This window comes from Chrysemys picta, chromosome 3, assembly GCF_011386835.1.
Source record: "Chrysemys picta bellii isolate R12L10 chromosome 3, ASM1138683v2, whole genome shotgun sequence".
Classification (NCBI taxonomy): Eukaryota; Metazoa; Chordata; order Testudines; family Emydidae; genus Chrysemys; species Chrysemys picta.
In genome coordinates, this window is record NC_088793.1 from 84198317 (window position 1) to 84218937 (window position 20621).

General features: G+C 41.9%; 1 protein-coding gene across 5 annotated transcripts in view; it reads left to right on the forward strand.

The window, feature by feature from the left end:
• The window catches only part of FOXO3 (forkhead box O3), a 146510-nt gene extending 126724 nt beyond the window's left edge, over positions 1–19786 (forward strand). For 4 of the 5 annotated variants that reach the window (XR_010600083.1, XM_065590198.1, XM_005287653.5 and 1 more), the window contains one exon: positions 14788–19786. Coding sequence is in view for 1 of the 5 variants with exons in the window: in XM_065590198.1 (XP_065446270.1) it covers positions 14788–14805 (18 nt within the window). In the remaining 4 variants the exon portion in view is untranslated. Of the gene's footprint in view, positions 1–10508; positions 12209–14787 lie in introns of those variants that run through there. The other variant, XM_065590197.1, reaches the window with a different exon arrangement.
• The last annotated feature ends 835 nt before the right edge of the window (positions 19787–20621 follow it).

Here is a 20621-nt window from a genome sequence, read left to right on the forward strand (position 1 = left end):
CGGTGTGGTGGAAGTAGTTCCTGTGGAGTACAGGAACAAGGTGTTCTATTCCCAATACTTTTTAATCCCCAAAGCCAAGGACGGTCTGTGGCGCATATTAGACCTCCGGGGCTTGAACCGCTACTTAGCGAAACTGAAGTTCCGCATGGTCTTCCTGGCTTCCATCATCCCCTCCCTGGATCCGGGAGACTGCTATGCCACCCTTGATCTGAAAGATGCGTACTTCCACATCGCCATCTTCGAGGGACACAGACGCTTCCTGCGGCTCATGGTAGGTCCCGATCATTATTGGTTTGTGGTCCTCCCATTTGAACTAGCGACAGCACCACAGGTATTTACCAAATGGATGTCGGTGGTGGCGGCTTACCTCAGAAATCGGGATATCCACATCTACCTGTACCTCGATGTCTGGCTCATCAAGGGCAACTCCAGGTCCAAGGGGATGTCGCGGTGCTGCTAGCCACATGCCGTTGCCTCAGCCTGTTGGTGAAAGACAAAATATCCACGTTAGTTCCGGTACAGCAGATACAGTTCATCGGAGCAGTGCTCGACTCAACCTGCACCAGGGCGTTCCTGCCTCTGGAGAGATTCAGGGCATTGACAGACCTCATCGCAGAAGTCTCCGCATTTCCCCTGGCCACAGCTAGGGTTTGCCTGTGCCTACTAGGTCACATGGCAGCGTGTATATATGTGGTGTGGCACGCCAGGCTCCGGATGCGACCCCTGCAGCAATGGCTGGCAACGGTCTACTCCCAGTCTAGGGACTACCTGGAGAAGGTCGACGGTACTTACATCGCTGCGATGGTGGACCAACCCTGGGAATGTCCTGGAAGGAGTTCCCTTCATCAGCACTCCTCACTCAGTCGAGTTGGCTTTGGGCACCTCGGATGGGGGGGCACCTCTGCACCCTCTAGACCCAGGGTATGTGGTCCCCAGAGGAGTCGACACTACACATAAACGTCAAGGAGCTCAGGCAGAGCATGCGCGCTCTTCCTACCTCACCTATTGGGCAGAGTGGTCACAGACAACACGGCCTTGGTGTTCTACATCAACAGGCAAGGTGGAGCGCAATCCTCGGCCCTTTGCCAAGAGGCACTCTGTCTCTGGGACTTCTGCATCGACCATGGAATCCATCTAGCAGTTCACCTAAGCAGAGACTTCTCCTCTCACCATGATGGGTGCTCCACCCGGAGGTAGCCAGCATGATCTTCCAGAAGTGGGGAACTCCCCAAGTGGATTTGTTCATCACCAGGCAGAACACGAGATACCACAGGTTTTACTCCAGATAGAGTCTGGGCAAGGGCTCCCTCTCCGACGTCTTCTTCCTGCCATGGGCAGGAAGCCTGATGTACGTGTTCCCTCCGATTCTGCTCATCAGTAAAGTCCTAGCACAAATCAAGAGAGACAAGGCGCAGGTCATCATGATCGCCCTGGCGTGGCCTCGCCAGCACTGAATCGGAATGCTATCAAGCTTGTCAGCGAACCCTCCCTGGCCCCTGTTGAATCGAACGGACCTGCTGTCACAGGATCACGGCCAACTCTTGCACCCTAACCTTGCGTCTCTCCACCTCACAGCGTGGATGTTGCATGGCTGAACTCGGATGAACAGGCCTGTTTGGACAGGGTCCAGAAGGTCCTCCTCAAGAGTAGAAAGCCCTTGACTAGGCAGACCTACCTGGCAAAGTGTGCAAGGTTCTCCCGCTGGGCGGCCGACCGGGGTATCCCCCCTTTGCATTCTTCGGTGCAGTCGATCTTGGACTACCTGCTTCATTTAAGGAACAAGGGCCTGGTGCATTCCTCTATCAGGGTGCACCTGGTGGCCATTTCGACCCTTGATCCGCCAATCCAGGGGCAGACTGTTCTCCCATGACATTACGGTCAGTTCCTTAGAGGCCTTGAGGGGCTCGTTTCTCAAGTCCAGTCCCCAGCCCCTCAGTGGGATGCATGATTCAGGCCTTGAGTTTATTCCTTATGCTGATGACCCATTCTTCTTCTTTCGTATGGGTTGGGTAGGTAGCAATGACTACAGATTTATATCTAAGTTACTAGCCAGCACATTGCCGCAGCAACGTCCATGGAGAAAGATTGAGTAAAATCTGAATAAGGCATGATTATAGCATGTAATAAACTATATATGGGGGGAGGGATAGCTCAGTGGTTTGAACATTGGCCTGCTAAACCTAGGGTTGTGAGTTCAATCCTTGAGGGGGCCACTTAGGGATCTAGGGCAAAAATGAGTACTTTGGTCCTGCTAGTGAAGGCAGGGGGGCTGGACTTAATGACCCTTCAGGGCCCCTTCCAGTTCTATGAGATAGGTATATCTCCATAATTTATATAGTTTCAATGCAGTAAGTACCTGCTACAAATGCTCTCAATTCCCATTGGTATTCAGTACCTCACTGGAGAGGTTCAGCACCTTGCAGGATTGGGTGCTTAACTATTGCATTCAGTACATTATTTGTAAAAATGTATAGACATTTGTTTGGTGTTTTTATTTTTACTCTAAACTGTGCTGTCAGTTTCTTCATATTTCAGGAAACTTTTCCCAGAGATTGGCTTTTCTCTGTTCTTTTACTTTGTGCATATCACAGCACATTGCTTCTAGTCTACTTCACTGTTGCCCTGTGTAGTCAGTCAGGGTCTGACCTTGCAAGGAATCTAGGAAATCAATGGGATTCTGTGCTGGTGAATCTTTATGCCCCCAAACAGAGAGTCCCATTCACTTTCCATATCCCTTTGCAGCATCAGGGCCTTAGTGAGCTTCCCACTTGTTTCTGTGGGTCATTTACGGATGATAGTAAGAGGAGCAAAAGAAACATGTTGAAGATTAGGAAATGTTCTTGTAAACCACAAAAGTTTTGGCAGGGGGATACAGCCTCACTTTCAATGGGTTAGAATTTGAGTTGATGGTGTACTTTTAATGTTAAGTGTTGTTTCACCCCAGGCAAGCGTTTATGTGTCAGGTTTGTGTCCAGGTGACCATCACATTCACCAGGTGTTGTCATTTATAAAAAATACCTTTATTAAAAAATTTTTTTTTATAGATTACTGTAATTCCAATTAATAAAATGTAGAGGTCCATGGCAGGGAAGTGCTTATCATTAATAAATACACTACACTAACAATCAAATCATGGGGTTTACAGTCAACTCCAGAAGATTGACAATTGAACTATCCAGCTGACTATGCCCTAAAGGGAATTTCGGCTCTGTGCACCCCACCTAAGATCGCCGAAAGGCACTAGGTATGTCCAAAAAGAGAGGAATCCTCCCTTTAAGACTGCAAAGCAACAAGGGAGACTACTCCAGCCTAATGCTGGAAGTGGTTCTCGTGGTCCAGGCACATTCCCTCGTTGGGAGGAAGGATGGAAGGATCCACCCTCAGCATCTGCCTCCGTTCTTTTCAGCCTGATACAACAGAAAGGCATCAGTTATATTGCGCGGGGGGGCGGGGCGCTCAGCACCCACAGAGATAGGGTGGGATTTGTCCCTAAATGCTCTTAGAAAGCAAACACGATTACTTCTAAATACAAAAACCAGATTCTGCTACCCTTATTCATACTGAATAGCACTTACCTCCACCAGTCACTGGGACTACTTACAGAGTAAGGTGCTACTTAGTGTGAGTAAGGATATCAGACTCTGACCATGTCAAAGAATGTACTTGTCCTGTAAGCGCCCCCTGCTGGCCAAACGTGGCTCTGCTGACACCTGCCTCAGTTTCCCATTTACTCATGGGCTCCTTACAAAGTCCACACCGTCCAGATATTCAAAACATTTTCCTTCTGAGATTCAGTTTATTAAGACCTGTACAAAGTCTTTCAAAATAGAACTCAAAGAGTATGTAGTCTTCATCCCAGTTTCAGTTGGACTTAGCCCCTTGCTCCTAAATGTCTGTCCTCTCTTTAAAATTCATTTCTTCACCCCATTCCCAAACTGGGCACAGCCCTTCTTCCCTGAGGGTCTGTCTTCCCTTCAGCGTTCCAACACTCTTCTGCTCCAGTTCCTGAGGGTCTGGCTTCCTGCTCTTATAGCACCTCTTGCCTGGAGTTTGGCCTTCTCCACCGGCCTTCCCTGCTAGTGTCTTCCCCCAGCTGACTCACGGCCCTGCAGGAGCCTTTTTACTTCCTGCAGTGTCTGCACGCCTCAGCCAACAACCACCTACCTGCAGCTGTCTCCCCCTTTGAAAGACCCAGGTGCCTTCCCTTAAGCTTAATTGGGCAGTAAGTAATCAGTCCAGCTGCATTGGACCCTGCTTGCTCATAAAGGGGCCAGTCACCTGTGACAGGCCCCAAAATATAATCACTGAATTGTTCACTACTTCTGGAATTGGTTGGTTTATCTGGAGTTGGACTGGGTTTTACTTTTTGTTGTTTTTTATTAGCTAAGAAAAATAATCCATAAAAATCAACATTCCCTCCGTAGAATAAAGTTGTGAAAAGACAGCTGCAAAACCAGAAATGTTTTAATGTTGTACAACGTGCCTGTTTTTTTTTTTCTGGATTTGTTTTATTTTTATTGATTGTATTTTATTTTTTAGTACAGTATGTTTTTGTCATGTGATTCAAGAGCAATAATTAGCAGAAACTTGCCATCCTTGCAGATGCCAGGATTACACGATGACATACTCTCACCAGATGACAGCATAAACTGATATTTTTAGAACAGCCTGTATCAGTTGGTCTCCCCAATGCTTTCCTCTTTGTATCAACAGCATTACAATTTTATTACTGAATGAGTCTTTGCAAATTTTCTTTTTCGTGTGAATGAGCTGTAGTGCTTGTTTAGAACTGCAGGTTAGCATTTATTCTGAAATGTCCTACTGCCTAATAACTGTGTTAGTTACAGGTTGATTTCTTTTTAAAGAACATTGTGCCTTTTTTAAATAATCCTTTAAAAAACACAATTTTCTGGAAGAATCAAGCACATAGAGGTTTATTTTAGAAACTCAGAGTCATCCAACTGAGTTAAGGCCAAGATCGGTCTTTTTTTAAAAAATACTTTTTCATGTGAATTTTGTGTTTGATTAAGGTGATGAATTGACAGTTCTGGAGGCTGCTGTTCATTATGTTCACAGACAGGTACCGCACAGACCGCAGCAGTTCAAGCTTCCCCACACAGATACTACAATAATGAATGCCATAAGAAAGCCTATTAATTGTGCCCTCAGTCTTCAGGAGCATTTAATCCTTGGTCTTTCTACTGAGATGGCCAGCTAGGGTGGCAGGTGTGGGGTGTGTGCGGTGGACATCTGTTGAGCGGTAATTGGACTGAGAGCACTAAACTCATTTCACAGAGGTCACGGCGTAGCCCTGAAGGTCTGAGATCAGTTCAAGAGAAAGATGCCTTTCCAGATTATTCTAGAAAGAACAGTGGGTATTTATGCACGTTTTCATTCTAGGTTAATGTTTTCTCCAGTCTTTTTTCTTATATTGCCTTGTTTCAAAATTCTTCTTTTCCTGATTTTCACAGAAAAGTCATTGATTTCAAGAAGGGCTAGAGAAATTTGATATAGTGGGAGAACCTTCTCTCTGTCGCATTTCCTTTTGAGTTTCTGCCCCTATGGAGCTTGGATAGACGGGATTGTACCTTTCCTCTACTATATTCATAGGGCGTGCCTTCCTTTTAGTGATTTTTGCTTGGCTTATTGACCTGTCGTTTTCAATTAACTTCAGCAGAAAATGGGAAGTTTGTATGGCAGGAAGGATCATTTTAAAGAGATGCTCACTACCCTAATCTGACAGAGGAAAAGCAAGTTATCAGTAAATACATGTGGAGTAATGAAGAGTAGATTTCATGTTTCTATTGCAATATAATCCAGAATTCACTGTCTAGTTCTGCTATCGGTCAGCAAGATACTTTTTACCTTCTCACTGCAAAAGTGGCATTTGTTCTTCAGATACAAAAGTGGTAGTAAAATCCTTCCCTCTACTTCATAGAGGCACTAGGATACCACTTCCTCTTCCCATTAACACATGTAGCAAGATCTGATCTCTCTCTCATGTTCCAGAGAACACAGGAATTATCTGCCATGCCAGCTAGCACACAATGTCTCATGCAGGGCATGATTTCACTATCTTGCGGGCATATCTAAATCCTCTTCCTCCAAATAACTAACCTGTATGTTTGGTCAGCAGCATTGTGCCCTGCAACTGCAGAATGCCAGTAGTGCTGAACATGCAAGTTGAAATCCTGACCCAAGTCAATGGCAAAACTCTCACTGAGTTCAATGGTGCCAGGATTTCACCCACGGTTGATACCACTGCTCTCCCCCGTATAGCTCTGTGGGGGAAAGGCAGAGTTCTGCCCATCGAATTGTAAGATCAGAGGCTTCTCGGATATTGTAGAGACATAATGTCTTGTACTTAAACCTTTTTAAACAGGCCAGTATAGAAGATTAAATATTGGTGTATGTCTCTAAGAAACAATTAAATATATTACAGTACTTCTGCTGGAAATCAAACAGAACTGCATATTGACGTATCTACATTTGCAAAAACTGATGCAGCAGTTTGTTTTACAAAGTTTCTATACTGGCCACAATGCAATGATATCTTCATAGTACACTTCAAGCATGATATAACGCGACCCAAATATAACACGAATTCGGATATAACGCGATAAAGCAGTGCTCCGGGGGGACGGGGCTGCACACTCCGGCGGATCAAAGCAAGTTCGATATAACACGGTTTCACCTATAACATGGTCAGATTTTTTGGCTCCCGAGGACAGCGTTATATCGGGGTAGAGGTGTAGTAGATATGATCCTGAATTATCTGTAAAGTACTTGATTCTGCTCCTATTCAGATCAATTGCAAAACTCCCACTGAATTGAGTAGTTCAGTATCAGGTCCAAAAACATTACGGAAATCAGAACCTACATTTTGCTTCCATAATTGCTTGTTTCTTTTCCCAACTCTGCCACTCACTAACCGTGTGACCATGGGCAAGTCACTTACCTTATCTGTGTCTCAGTTTCCTCATCTATCAAATAGGTATGTTGATCCTTATCTACTTCAGAGGGTGTTGTGAGATCTAGTTAATTAAAAGCACTTTAAAATCCTCATAAGGTGTTGTAAAGGTGTAAAGTATTATTATTTATTACCTAACTCAAATTAAATTGTGAAATACACACAACAGGCCATAATTTCTTCATGATTATTTATCTACAACAGGTTATATATACAAAGCCCTGTTGTCTATGGGGGACATGAAAGGAAGGGCCTTCATACACCATGAAGTCCAATATTTAATTATTTTTCCAATGCAATGAGATTCTGCTATGCAAGAATAAGAATTATTATTATAGGAATGACAAAGAATATCTTCTTCCATAAAGAGAAAGAAAGTAGAATTTCTTTGGTGTGATGTGCCAGAATAATGTGTATTTACTGTAGCTCTGGGCAAGTCTTTAATTTCAGAAAGCTCCCTCAAGATGCTCATATGCATAGTTCGGGTGAACATAAAGTACAAAACAAACCAATCCCTGCATGCATGGCTGAGCACAGCTTCAGAAATGGAGGTACCAAATCCTAGCCCCCTGTGGTGAGGACAGATACAGTAGTGACTTGGATGTTTTCTTTTGTTTTTTAGTTTGAGAGTGACCTCCTGAATAAGCTTATTTCTGTGCAATATCTTACATTCAGTGAAATACATTTCTGAAATATTAATCAGAACTTTAATTGATGCTTTGATGGTATGTTCTACAATGCTATTGCTTTGGAATAGCAGCAAAAGATAGGGTTACACTTTCATATTCCACATGCATGTGTAAATACCAATATAGGACCTTCCCATCTCCCGTAGTCCTGTGTTCCGCTTAACACCATCTCCCCTACACTGTTTTTCTGGCTCTCTGAACTGGAAAAAAGCAAAACTGTTATGAGTAAAATTTCAGGGGAAGAAAACCTACTTGGGTAGGAGTATGCCTGAAGTATCAGGCCCTCTGAAGGAGATCTTTAAAATTGCCACCCATCTTTCTTTCTGGGATTGTCCCAATTTTGAAGGAGTTGTCCCTTGCAGAACATTAACAGATCCCAATATAACTTTCAGATGCCATAAAGCATTGCCAAATCAAAATGTTACAACACAGTGTCATTTTGATGCAGTGTGATATGTCAGTGCAATGTCATTATGACACACCGTGTCATGACATCAGGATTCCTGGTTTTTATTCTGTCAGGCAGACTGTCATGTAGCAACACTATGTCATCAGAGAAGCCACAGCCGTAAAAGTTGTCTTCCGTAGTAAGTTCAAAATAATTAGCTGGTATTATTCGTCATTGGAATTGTGAATATTAGGGACAGAATGTTAATGTGAAACGCAAAGAAAAGTATCTCTGGAATAATTCAGAATAAAATATTACAGCTTTTCCCTGAATCTAACACCTTTCCAAAAGAGTAGATAGTGAAAATATATCACCGGTGAGGAAAATAACAAATATGCTCAAATATTTTTCATTTTAAAACCAGTCCAATTATTTATGTTTTGAAGAGGAAAGAATTATCTGTAAGTTAAATGAAGATGGTGCAAACTTTGAGCAACAGGTTCTGTGGTTTACTGCTTGCTCCCTTTTCTCCAAATCCTTTAAAATTCAGCCTGTAGCCGTTCAAGCAAGCTGTTGCCCCTGTGCATGTTTGTCCACCACAAAGAGATTTGAAATCAAAGATTAGTAAAACAAGCTTCCTGTGCTATCATATTTAATAATTGAGTTTCACAAAATGTCAGTGATTCTGTTGTCTTTCCATGCAGCAGTGAGACAAGCTCTTTTATTTTGTATATAGCTACACAAATGACAGTGATCACCAGAACAGTATGCAAATGCATCAGAATTCATGGACATATGCCACTGAAGGACAGGGGTTTGCTTCAGCGTTTCCCACCACCTCGTTCTCTGGGCAGATTACTTAACAAGAATTTATAGTAATGTTCAACCTCCAGGTAGAAATACCCACTGAAGATACTAATGTCTGTAATGGAAACCTATGAGATGTGACATTTTCACAATAAAGGCACTCTAGTTAATCACATACGTTAATTAGGAAGTTGTTTCTAGGTTCCCTGGCATAGGAAATGTTAGTCTGTTCCAGTTCCAGGTAGTCCAATTCCAAGATCATAATTATTTCAAGGCCCTTAGAACTCTTCTTTTACAAAGATTGTATTACTGATTGTTATGGTTACCCTATTGATAAACTCACATCCAGTTTCAGCAGGAGCACATTTGCTGTGCCTTGCACTTGGGGAACATCAGTGCGTCACCTTTCTATTCTGAAGAAGTTTCCAGTGCAGCATAATGAACACCAGTGGGAACCAAAGTGGGAAAGCAGTCTGCATTAGGTAATGCTTTAGAGTTTCCCTCTTGGTGCCTGAGTTGAGATCAGGGCTTGAGGGACTTAATTCCATCTTAATAGTGGTGGAATGATGTTATATTGTGGTAAATTAAATGTTATTGCATAGAGGGAAATCCCATCTCAAACAACCAAGTCACAAAGAGTGCAAAGAGAAGTGGTTCATAACCTGTGAGGTGGAAGCTGGGGTGAATAAGACAGGAGGAGGAGGGGGCAGAATGAAAGGACTGTGCATTGTCTGCCACACTGTCACTTGCAAGTTAAATAATTTGAAAATACTGAAGCATTTGATTGATTGATTGATTGATTACCTTGTACCTTTACCTAGTGGAATTAACAGAGCCATCATCTAGGATTCAAAATGTTAATTTTGTATTATAGAACAGAAAATAGTCTTGAGCTATGTATAGTCAAAATGAATTTATAGTCAGTAATTTTTAAAAATGGCCACTATTTTTTTAATATTGCTTACAGGCACGCATACACATACACATTCCTGTTTGGTACAGGTTACACACCACTATGGAAAAAGTCCAGTGACCCTCTTCTTTACTGTGGACTTCTGTGTGCAGTGGGCCAAAATCAGAGCTATCATTAGCAAAGCTGCTACATCTGCTTACACTGGTTCTGAATTTAGTACAGGGGCGTGCATGCGTGTGTGCGCATTACAGAGTTGTTGGTATTAACTCTGTAGTGAAGGGTGCACTGAGATTTACACTAACAGTGAGACTGAAATCCCTCGTTGTCACGCTTTACTGGTTCAATTTAGTCTCCAAATTTGGCACAGAAACTCTTCAAAGGATCATTGAATGTTCTGTTTGCACAGGAAACATTCAGACATGCTCCCTATTGGAAATTCTGCCAAACCCATGGAAGTATGGAGCCCACCTACCCATAGAAATCAGAGAATTGACTGGGCTGGGGACAAATGGGCAGGAGTCCAGGGAGTCAGCTAAGATTTCTGCTACTCGGGCCCACTACCCACCCACCTACATGGATTCCCCATCCCTGCCACAAAACCCAGCCAATTTCAGACCTTCTCTTCAGGTGCCCTCCATCCCTGCCCTAACTCCATTAGACCTTTTTTTTTTTTTTTTTTTGCATTGGTTACATCTGTTCACACTTCAGCTTTAATTATTCCTCTCATCCTGTCTCCATAAGTAATAAGGACTGGGAAATGGTGTGGACGGGACAGCTACCGATGCCTCGATTGAAGATCGACCAACTTGTCTTCAGAGACTGTATCTCTGTAGCAAACTTCTGTGGTTCTCCAGATGGGGTCCCACGCTGACTGACTGACCGGAATCAGACTGGAACGCCTGTTGAGGAGCGGGCTAGGACTTCCCAGGGATGCGGGAGGTGGGGTGAAAAGGAAAGAAAGCCTATTGGTATTTACAGTTGAGTAGGAGAACTGATCAGCAGAGGGGTGGATGGAGTATTGAATGATGTAGCTGCTTATTTCCCTGTGTTTTAGTGATGGGATATTGCAATCTAGTCATCTTAACTCAAAGCTAACAAGTTTATCATGGACGAGTCTATGTATATGATAAACTGTAATGGGACAATGTTAAAGTCTAAAGGTTACGAATTTAACCTACTTCTTTCTTTTTGTTAGTGACAATCCAGACAGATGCTACCTTAGCTGCTTATTTCTCTTATTTAACACTGTCTCTTTGCTAAGCCTCATTCTAGCTATTCTTTATATTGTCCAGGATATTGTTGTTAGTCTCCGAAGAATATTTGATGGTGCAAATTACAAAAATTAGATATGTGATTGTCTATCCCTAGTATTTTCTCTTTTGTTCCTACTCTTTCTCAATACAATTTTGAAATATTTTTTAATGTAAATGCTGAGTAATTTACTTAAGACTTGATGCTTAAGTACATGCTTCACTTTTCACGTATGTGAATAGTCCCTTTTGAAGTCAGTGGGACTTTTTACATATGCTTAAATGCTCTGCTAAATAGGGATCTTGATGCTGAGGAGTGAGTCTTTCTCCTGTAATGAATTAGCATTTACAGAAGGCGATAAGCTTCCAACCCCACCAATACCAAGGAATGAATGAAAAGTGTGGGTGATGAGACCGAAAAGGGTGTGTGCTTCTAGTGCTATATAAATCACTGCCCAGATTATATTGTCAGGTACTAGACCTGGCTCACTTTCATCAAATGACCTTGTGTTATGGCATCATCGCACATTTTACTAAATGGAATCCCTGCTAGCCAGCCAAATTACTGAATGGCAGACGTTCATTTACTCTTTAGAAATGAAAAAATCAATATGTTTATCCATGCAGAAATCCCCTTATTCATCAAATATAGTCTACCTAAAAAATATATTATTAAGGATAAAGCCAAATTTTGATTGAGTGAAACAATAATTCATCTGCTTTCCAAGGCATTCAGAATGAAGTTCTCCTGTAATGGTACAGGGAGCAGCTGTCGTTCTCTTGCTCCAGTAACCAAGAGGCAGAATTAAATTTCTGTCAGTCATTTGGTAGTATAGGAATAGGTCATTTTAGTAAAATGTTATTATAGGATCAGTGTCTGTCAACTGAGAGGGTGGAGACTTAAGGCGATTCTAGCAGCCAGAGACAGTCACTTGATGATAACATTCTAGTTCACTGGTTGATCTCCTTTGTGTTATTACTTACCGTGGAAATAAGGAACATAGCCAAACTAGATCAGACCAGATCAGATCAGTGGTCCATCTAGTCCATTCTCCTGCCTGATAGTGACCAAGACCAGATGTTTCAGAGCGGAAAAACATTTCCTTTTATCAGTTTTCATTTTGTTGCCTTTCAGTTTCATTAAATGCCCCCATTGTTCTTTTATTACACAAAACGCTAAATAATTTGTGTTGGGTAAATTTTCAAAAGCATCTATGTGAACTAGGAGCCTAAACCCCCTTTTCAAACATCACCTCTGGCCAGATTTTTAAAAGTGTTTAGGCCCCTAGCAATACATATAGGCACCTTGGTGCTTTTGAAAATTCCACTGCATAGTTATGTGCCTAAATACCTTTACAAATCTGGCCCTAAGTGGCTTTGAAAATTGTCCCCTGTTTCTGTACCAGTCATAATTTTATATACCTCTAGCATGTCCCTTCATATTCCCTAAACGAAATAGTGTCTTTTCAGCCTCCATCTGTATAGAATTCTCCCCATATTTCTAATTATTTTCATCTCCTTTCTCTGAATTGTTGGATTAAGGTTCACTTACTCCGCAGATGGGTCTAACCAATATTTGTTAAGGCAAAACACTCAGTGAGTAGTGATCAGTTACTTATAGGTGGAAAGCTGATGAGGACGATCTCATCACAGTCGCCTTCAGCACCTGACAATACAGCTTCAACTTCCCTTTGTTACACAAACTTATTTATAACTTTTTGATATCTTTTCTTATCCATACTTATTAGTCTCTCATTTCCGTGTTAACTCTCCTCTCCCATCATTACAGGGTTAGTGTTAGTCCAAACTGGTCTTTTCTAGCTTTTTAGTTACTTTAGCTTTTCTTGTTCTCACAAACATGATTACTCTGCAATTTCTTACAGATCGGGTGACCATAACTGAACACAGTACAGTAGGTGATGGCATACCATTCATTAATATAATGGCATTAGAACATGTTCTGTATGATTTTCTATCTCATTCTTTATGTAGCCTAACTTTTTGTTTCCTTTTTTTGACCACAGTTGCACTCTTTGAGTAGAGGTTTTCATTGAGCTCTTCACAATGACATACAGGTCTTTTCCAATAACTAATTTAAGATCTATCAGTGTCATTTATGCTTGGGGATTAGCCCTGCATATACAGTACAGCAGCTCCAGCACTGGGGGAGTGTAGAGGTGAGCATTATGCTACCTTGCACACCCCAACTTGCTCTGTGTGCTCCTCAGCTGTAGCTGAGGATGTGGCCCTTAATGTTTTTGATTAACACTGAATTTGTAGGGCCTTACCTGTTGGTCTAGGGGTGGCATGTTGTGCCATGTGGGAGGTCAGAGTTCAGGGCCTGAGCTTTTAGTTCATTGCTCCTTTCACCAGCAGAGGCCAGAAGTACAGACGAAGCAGCACCCTCAATCCCAGGGAGGAAGGGAGCAACTCGTGTTTCCCTTTGGCAGCATCCTCTAGCTCAGTGGTTCTCAAACTTTTTTTTTCACAGACCACTTGAAAATTGCCGAGGGTCTCGGCGGACCACTTAATGATCTTTCCAAGTGTTGTTTGTACTGTTAGCGCTTTCAGCCAAAGATTTATAGTTAGCTCTGTTTACAAAAACTTAATAATAATTAACATTTTTTGGTTCTACAAATAAAAGCACACAACTCATATTTTAATATCAGTAGTCTTACTTTTCTAATGCGATGGATGTGCCCTCTCTCCCCCGACATGGCAGACCCTGAGGTTGGGAAGGAAGGGGGTTTCTCCCCCACCGCAGCAGCTCCCGAGCTGAGGTTGGGAAGGAGGGAGGTCTCTCCCCAACCACAGCAGTCACATAGCTGAGGCTGGGAAGGAGGGCCATCTCTCCCTGGCAGCCACAGCCCTGGAGCTGGGGAAAGTCACCTCTTTCTCTGGCCACCGCAGCCCTGCAGGTCCCAAATTCCCCCCACCCCCTCTTCTCACCCAACTGCCCCCTCCCACCTACCCCTATTCCCCCCAAGGCCACCATCTCACCTTACATGTGCGTTTTCTCCAGGATCCAGGCACCTAATTAGTGAAGCCATGTTTGCGCGGCTCCACTAATTAGGTGGGTGGCCCTTCCTTGTCTCATGTGCGGCTGCCCAGGCGTGCACCTTAGAGAGAACTATCCGCAGACCACCTGAATGGAGTTCGCGGACCACAGTTTGAGAACCAGTGCTCTAGCTGATGCCTGTAGTGGTATTTACTGTCTGACTCAGACAGAAGTTGTGTCCAGCCCTCTGGTGATGTTGAGAAGACCCACAAGGGATGGTAGAGAGGAATGGGTAGACTCTGGTGGATCCTTCCACCAACCATCTGGAAATATATTGAATTTGTAGAAGCTTTATTAGGTTGCCTGCAGTATTGTTGTAGCCATGTTGGTCCCAGGATGGTAGAGAGACCAAGTGGGTGAGGTAATTTCTTTTATTGGACCAAATTCTTCTGGTAAAAGTTATCTTACCCAACTTGTCTCCTGATTAGGTTTCTGTCATTCAGACTTGATCCATAGTGTTCTTTAATTAGGGGGGGTTGTTTAGTTTTTGGGAGCTGCTGAACCTGTAAACAATTGCACATTAATCCTTCCATGCCAGAAGTCAGCACTTGCTTGATGCTCAGGGTTGTTATACAGTGCACCATGTTTCCGGCAAGAGAGCGCTAAGCTTGCTGGTTCCAAATGGTTAGTGTTGTCTGTTAATTTCAGGTGGGTTATTTTTTTACACCTAATAATCTCATTTTCTTTTCTTTTGTTCCTTCTTCCTCTCCAGGCCCTTAAACTGACATGAGACCTAAAGAGAGAACCCTTTGCCAAATCTGCTGTCAGCAAGTGGACAGTGATACCGTTTACAGCTTATGATCTTTGTGAACCCTGCATTATTTTCCTAATGAAGCAGAGACTGTTAATGGGCCCCTTATCCAAGCGAAGAGCCTCCTTTTTCGGAATTGAACTCGTTCTAAAGTATGCAAAATCTTCCTTTTATGGGATGGTCAAGCACCTACTGTGGAGACAATGTTCAGCGCCATCCTGTTGAGAACACACTGTGTAGCCTTTACCGTAGTTATTTGTCAATGAGTATGTGGTGTTTCGATATATTAATGGTTTATGGGTTATTTTAATTTGGCTTCTATTTTGGGGGGTTTCCCCATCTCACCCCTCTAACCTTCAGTTTGTTTGTTTTTTTAAAGATGTTTTAACCATTTTCTCTTTCTCTCCTTGTGCATCTGAAATACAGTGTATGCACAATGAAAGGCTATACTAATTACCATTACCCAACATAGCTTCAGACATCAGCACTACCTGAGTATGTAGCATTCATTACACCAAGCAACTGACTGAAGTCCAGAGAGAGATGGCTTGTGGGTTTTGTTTGTTTGTTTTTTGACTTTTTTTCAAATCTTTTCTTCAATTTAATGGTACATACCTTGTTTTTCCATAAACATCAAACCAGAGTTGATTATATAACAAGAGAAACTAGCAAGGTTGCTAGTTGCCAGTCCTGTCCAGTGTTTGTAAGGACTGAGTGAGGGTGCCATTTCATAGTGTTTACTGATTCAGCACCTGATTGATTTGATCGATCTCACCTATTGCATTATGTTAGCAGAGCTGCCCTAATGGTTGCAGTGAATAGAATTAGTCTGCCTCAGCAGTTTGGAAACTGGTTGATCTTAAAACAAGTAATAAGATAAGCTGTCCACCCAACACAGGTTGAATGTAACCACTTGTAAGGAAATGGTTTAAAAAGGAAAGGGAAGTAAAATATATGACATTGCAGAAAAGATAACTTACAGTATATGCATCAACAGTGACTTACAGTAGAGTCATCAGAAGTTCAAATGCAGATCACTGCAGGGTAAGTTATTACATCAGTGATTTTTCTTACATACATATCCTTGATTATTTTTTCCTTCTCACTATGCGTAACCCAATCTGAAAGAAGAAGCTGTAGAGGGAAAGGCAAGAAAGTAATGCTATACAAATGGCTTTTCATATAAGCTTAGATAGTAACTGGATAAATGACACTGAAAGACAAGGCAGTTTTATATGTTTTGCTTATATGGGTTTCTTTTGTAAAATGAATAACAATGAATGAATAATAATGAATAAAAGGTATGGTGCTGCTGTATAGATTCTCTCTATAATCTGGAAAGCTTGATTACTTTTTATTACTATTTTTTGGGGGGGGGGGAGGAAAAAAGAGGAGGAAACACCAATGGTACATAAGAACTTGGTATGAAGACGCTCTGAATAGGACAGTGTATACATACTTCTCCAAAGTGATATATGAAGACTTTTTTCTTTGCATAAAAGCATTATGCATATAAATATATAAATATATTTTATTATGTACAGAAATGGATCATTATGCATGGATGTTAGGAAAACAAGCTAGCATTTTAACCCAAAGTTTCAGTGCATGAGTTCCCACTGACACATGTACCATGCAATGTAGAGTGACTCCCTTTCGCCACCACCCAACATGCACGCATACACACACACAAACTCACACACACATTTGTGGGCCCCATCTTGCTCCTTACTTTCCAGTTCCCTGAAGTAATATTGGTGAAATAACAGCTCCTAGTGTGATGGAAAATTTGTTTTGTATTGTAACCTCCTCATGCTTGTGCTGTTCTATTTTATAGATGAACCTGTTGATTTCATCCTGCCCTTTACTGAATATGTAAACTCTGTGCAGTTGTGATTATAGTAGACCCATAGCATATCAAGCAGCTAAGAGTTTATCATTTTCATTAAATGAAACAACATTTTTTTAAATTAAGGTGGTCTATTTATCAATGGCAGGGACTAGTTTATTGTTTTTTTCTTTATCATCAGAATTAGTTGATGATTCACATTACTGATCTTCCCATTTGAGGTGATATTTCGGGTAACCAGCTACCCAGTACGATAATGGTGTACAGCAGTCATCTGTTTTAGGGGTCAGTTCACTTACAGGAGTCCAGATGCAGGCACCTTTTACCAAAGTTAGTAAAGAGCTTTATTGCAAGCCTTCACTGTACTCGGTGTGTATAACAGTATCTGTCAGGTTTTTGGTACATCATTAAATGTGAATTAAACTGAGGGTGTTTTTCTTTCTTTGTCTTCTGTGGTATTATGCTTGCTGATTGACAATTTTTAATCTTAAAGTCTCACTCTCTGATTAATAGGAGGGCTGTACACAAGTACTCTGGTACAAAGCAGGCTTTGTGTTTATTTCTGGTGTGACATTTTGTTGAACTATCTATTGTCCACTGAAGGATGGAATACATCGTGGTGCAGTCGTAGAGCAAGCAGCAGATCTCCCTTTCACACAGTCTAATTTAAGGCAGGTTACAAATACATAGGTAGTACAGGATTATGTTACTGTATCTACCTACCATATATATCTATTGACTGCACCTTTTTTATTTGGATTTCTTGGGAGAAATATTGGACCGACCTGTCTGCTGATGTAACTTAAATGGGATAGTGCCAACAGAAAATTTGGTCCACTTTATAGAGTAGAATAACAAAACATATTGGGCCAAATTCTGCTCTCAAGTTACGATGATGTAAATCTGGACTAATCGATGGTAGTGAGTTACTACAGATTTACAGCACTGTCTTTCCCTGATGCACAATCCAAGCGCCCGGGCTGTGCTCTAGGGATCTTCTTGGGAGCAGGAACAAGGAATCCACCACTCCATAGCTGGTACTCCAGCATCAGAGCAGGAATAGCTTTAGCACTGCCTTGCCTGTGTGTCCCCTCTGCAGCGGGGAACGGCCATCGGATCCACTGACTCTGCCCCATCCCCAAATCCCTTCTGGGCAGTACATACTGGAGGTGAGCTCCGCGTCTTCAGATAGTCAACGCCTGCAGCCCCACACTGCAGCAGAACTGCACCTCTTCTTCCACTGCAGGCAGAACCTGCTTGTACCCATTTTGGAGGACAGGATTTATGCCAGTGACCAGGATTTGCCCAATCATTCACAGTTGCACATAAGGAGATACGGTCCAATGCTGCAGTCTTTACTCAGATGAAATCTCCCATTAAATGGGCTTGCCTGTATAAGGATTGCAGGATTGGGTTGTTAGAGTCCTTTCTTAATACCAGCAAAGTTCTGTTTTGACATTATGACTACGGCGACAAAGACGAGTCATTTTATTTTTTCTTGGTACGGAACTAATATGTCTAATGGAAGGGAAAGACTGCTTGTTTGAACATACTGGGCCAGACTTTGTTACTGCAGTGTTAATGCAGCGTGACTCCCATGAGATCAGTGGAGTTACGTCAGATTTACAAAATATGGTTCACTTTTTTTAGAAAATGAAGAAAAACCAGTAGGTTCAGAGACATTCAATCAATGGCAGAGAAGTTATAGAACCTTCCAAACAAATCAAAATCAAAGCACAAGCAAATAAGGGGCCTAATCCTGCTCCCACTGAAGTTAATGACAAAACTCTCATTGGCTTCCACAGTGCAGTTTTGGGCCCCTAGTGTTGGGGGGGGGAGAAACCTGCACTACCTGAGGAGGGATGGACTAGAAAAACGTATAGATTTTTTCTCTCTCTAATTTTGGTGGCCAACATTTTCAAACTTAAATATGTGAAGTTAAGCACCTCAGGCTTGAATTTTCAAGGGGCATAAGGGAGTTAGGTGCTCTGCTTTCATTGCTTTTCAGTGGGAGTAGGGTGCCTCACTCATTGAGACCCCTTGGAAAATCCCAGGCCAAAATGTACATTTAGGTACATAAAAAGTGCCCCGATTTTCAGAGGTGCAGAATAGTCACATCTCGTAGAGAATCCAGTGGCAGTCACGGGGACTGAGCACCTTTGCAAATCACTTATTTAGGTGCCAAAGTATGGATTCAGAAACTCGTTTTTGAAACTTTGGCCTTGGTTCCAGGAATATTTTTGAGCATTAACCTCCCCCCCCACACACACACACACACACAAAAGCATGCCCAACAGATAAAGTCTCAGAACATATGCACAGGTTATTGTTTAAATTTTGTGTTTTAAAACATTCTAAAAAGGGTAATGCTTATGCAGTTTAGACAAGTCTGCTTTTATTTAATTTTCTTTGTGAAATATCTTCTCATATAAATAGCTGGTTAATAGGCCACTACCTAACTCCAGGAATATTTGTATTACTGCTTTACAGAGCTAAATGTTAGGACATATATTGCTCTAAAATTATGTCATTGCTTGGCAATCAGTCTCCTATAATTGTTTTAGTACATAATGTACACTGGAAATGCCAGCACATGTGCAGGAGGACCAGATGCATTTAGTTAATATGAGGGGGGGAACGATTGTACGTTTTGGCTTCACATGTTAAACTTTTTTTTTTAAAAAAAGTTGCATGATTGGAAAATAACATGTATACAGTATCTGTAAAACTGTTTTATCTGTTTTTGTTTCACCATGTCAAGCCATATAAATTGGAAAAATATGAAATCCACAGCCTTTATGCATGGCTGTCTTTATATACTGAAGAATTGAACAGTATATACTTTTAATTTAGGCATTCTTGCACTTTCATGTTGCATTCTTACCGAGGATTTTGTAAATTAGATTCTGCCCTGGATGAATATACTACCTTACTACACAAAGATTGGAAACACGTTTGATTTTAAAATCTTTCCCTTTCCAAATGAAGTAGAGATGCAGTGCTTACTCCACTTGGTGTTAGTAGATATTGCCTTGTGTATTCCTTTTTAAATTGTAATCTAGTTTGTAAAAGAGATGGTGCCGCATGTAAATAAAGCATAATGGATCTCTACGTTGAATGTGCAGCTTTTTGTTGTTGTTGTTATTCTATTACATTTCAGACATTTAAACCTAGAAATCTGGAGGGAAAAAATAACTTCTAAATGTATCTAAATACAGTTGGGTTTTGTTTGTTTGATGTGGTGTGGGGGGGGGGGCTGATTCAAAGCCCATTGAAGTCAATGAGAATGCTTATTTACATAGGCTTCATTGGATCGAGCCTATACTGAAGAAATTATTTAGCCCAAGGGTGAGACACTAAGAAGGAGAGGGCATAGCATTCTCAGTAGCAATCCCTTGACTCAGGATTGTTCATTCCCACCAAAAAAGCAGCTAAACCCAAACCCAGGCACATTTATAAAGTCTCTTATTCCAGTTTTTCCACTAACTGCAGGCTCTGGGGTCCCTGGGTTCTAATATATATAAAACTAAATCCTGATTTCTGCACCAAAAAAAGTAACCAAACTTGCTGTAGGAGTATTGCACAGAGATTAGGGAGAAATGGCAGCAAAGCTATTGTGTGGCCACGACTGCAGTCCTGAGGGTGCAGATCATGCTGCTCATATGCCCCCTCTCTCTCTACAAGGATCAGTGTCAGGTGTATCAACTAAACAACAAATCCACTGACCCTATCCTCTCTCCTCCCTGGTGTGCCCTGCTTCCCACCCCCCACCTCCCTGATTGCCTTTCAGAAACAGATATCCCAAAGCCTACACCTCCCTCATCTCCTGCAGAGCAAAATTATATTGGTTCCACTGTGCCTTGAGCCCCATGTAGGCATCGAGGAAAGATTAAGAAATACTCCATGGTGAGAAATATCAGGTATAACTAAAAGGTGTGAATACTGG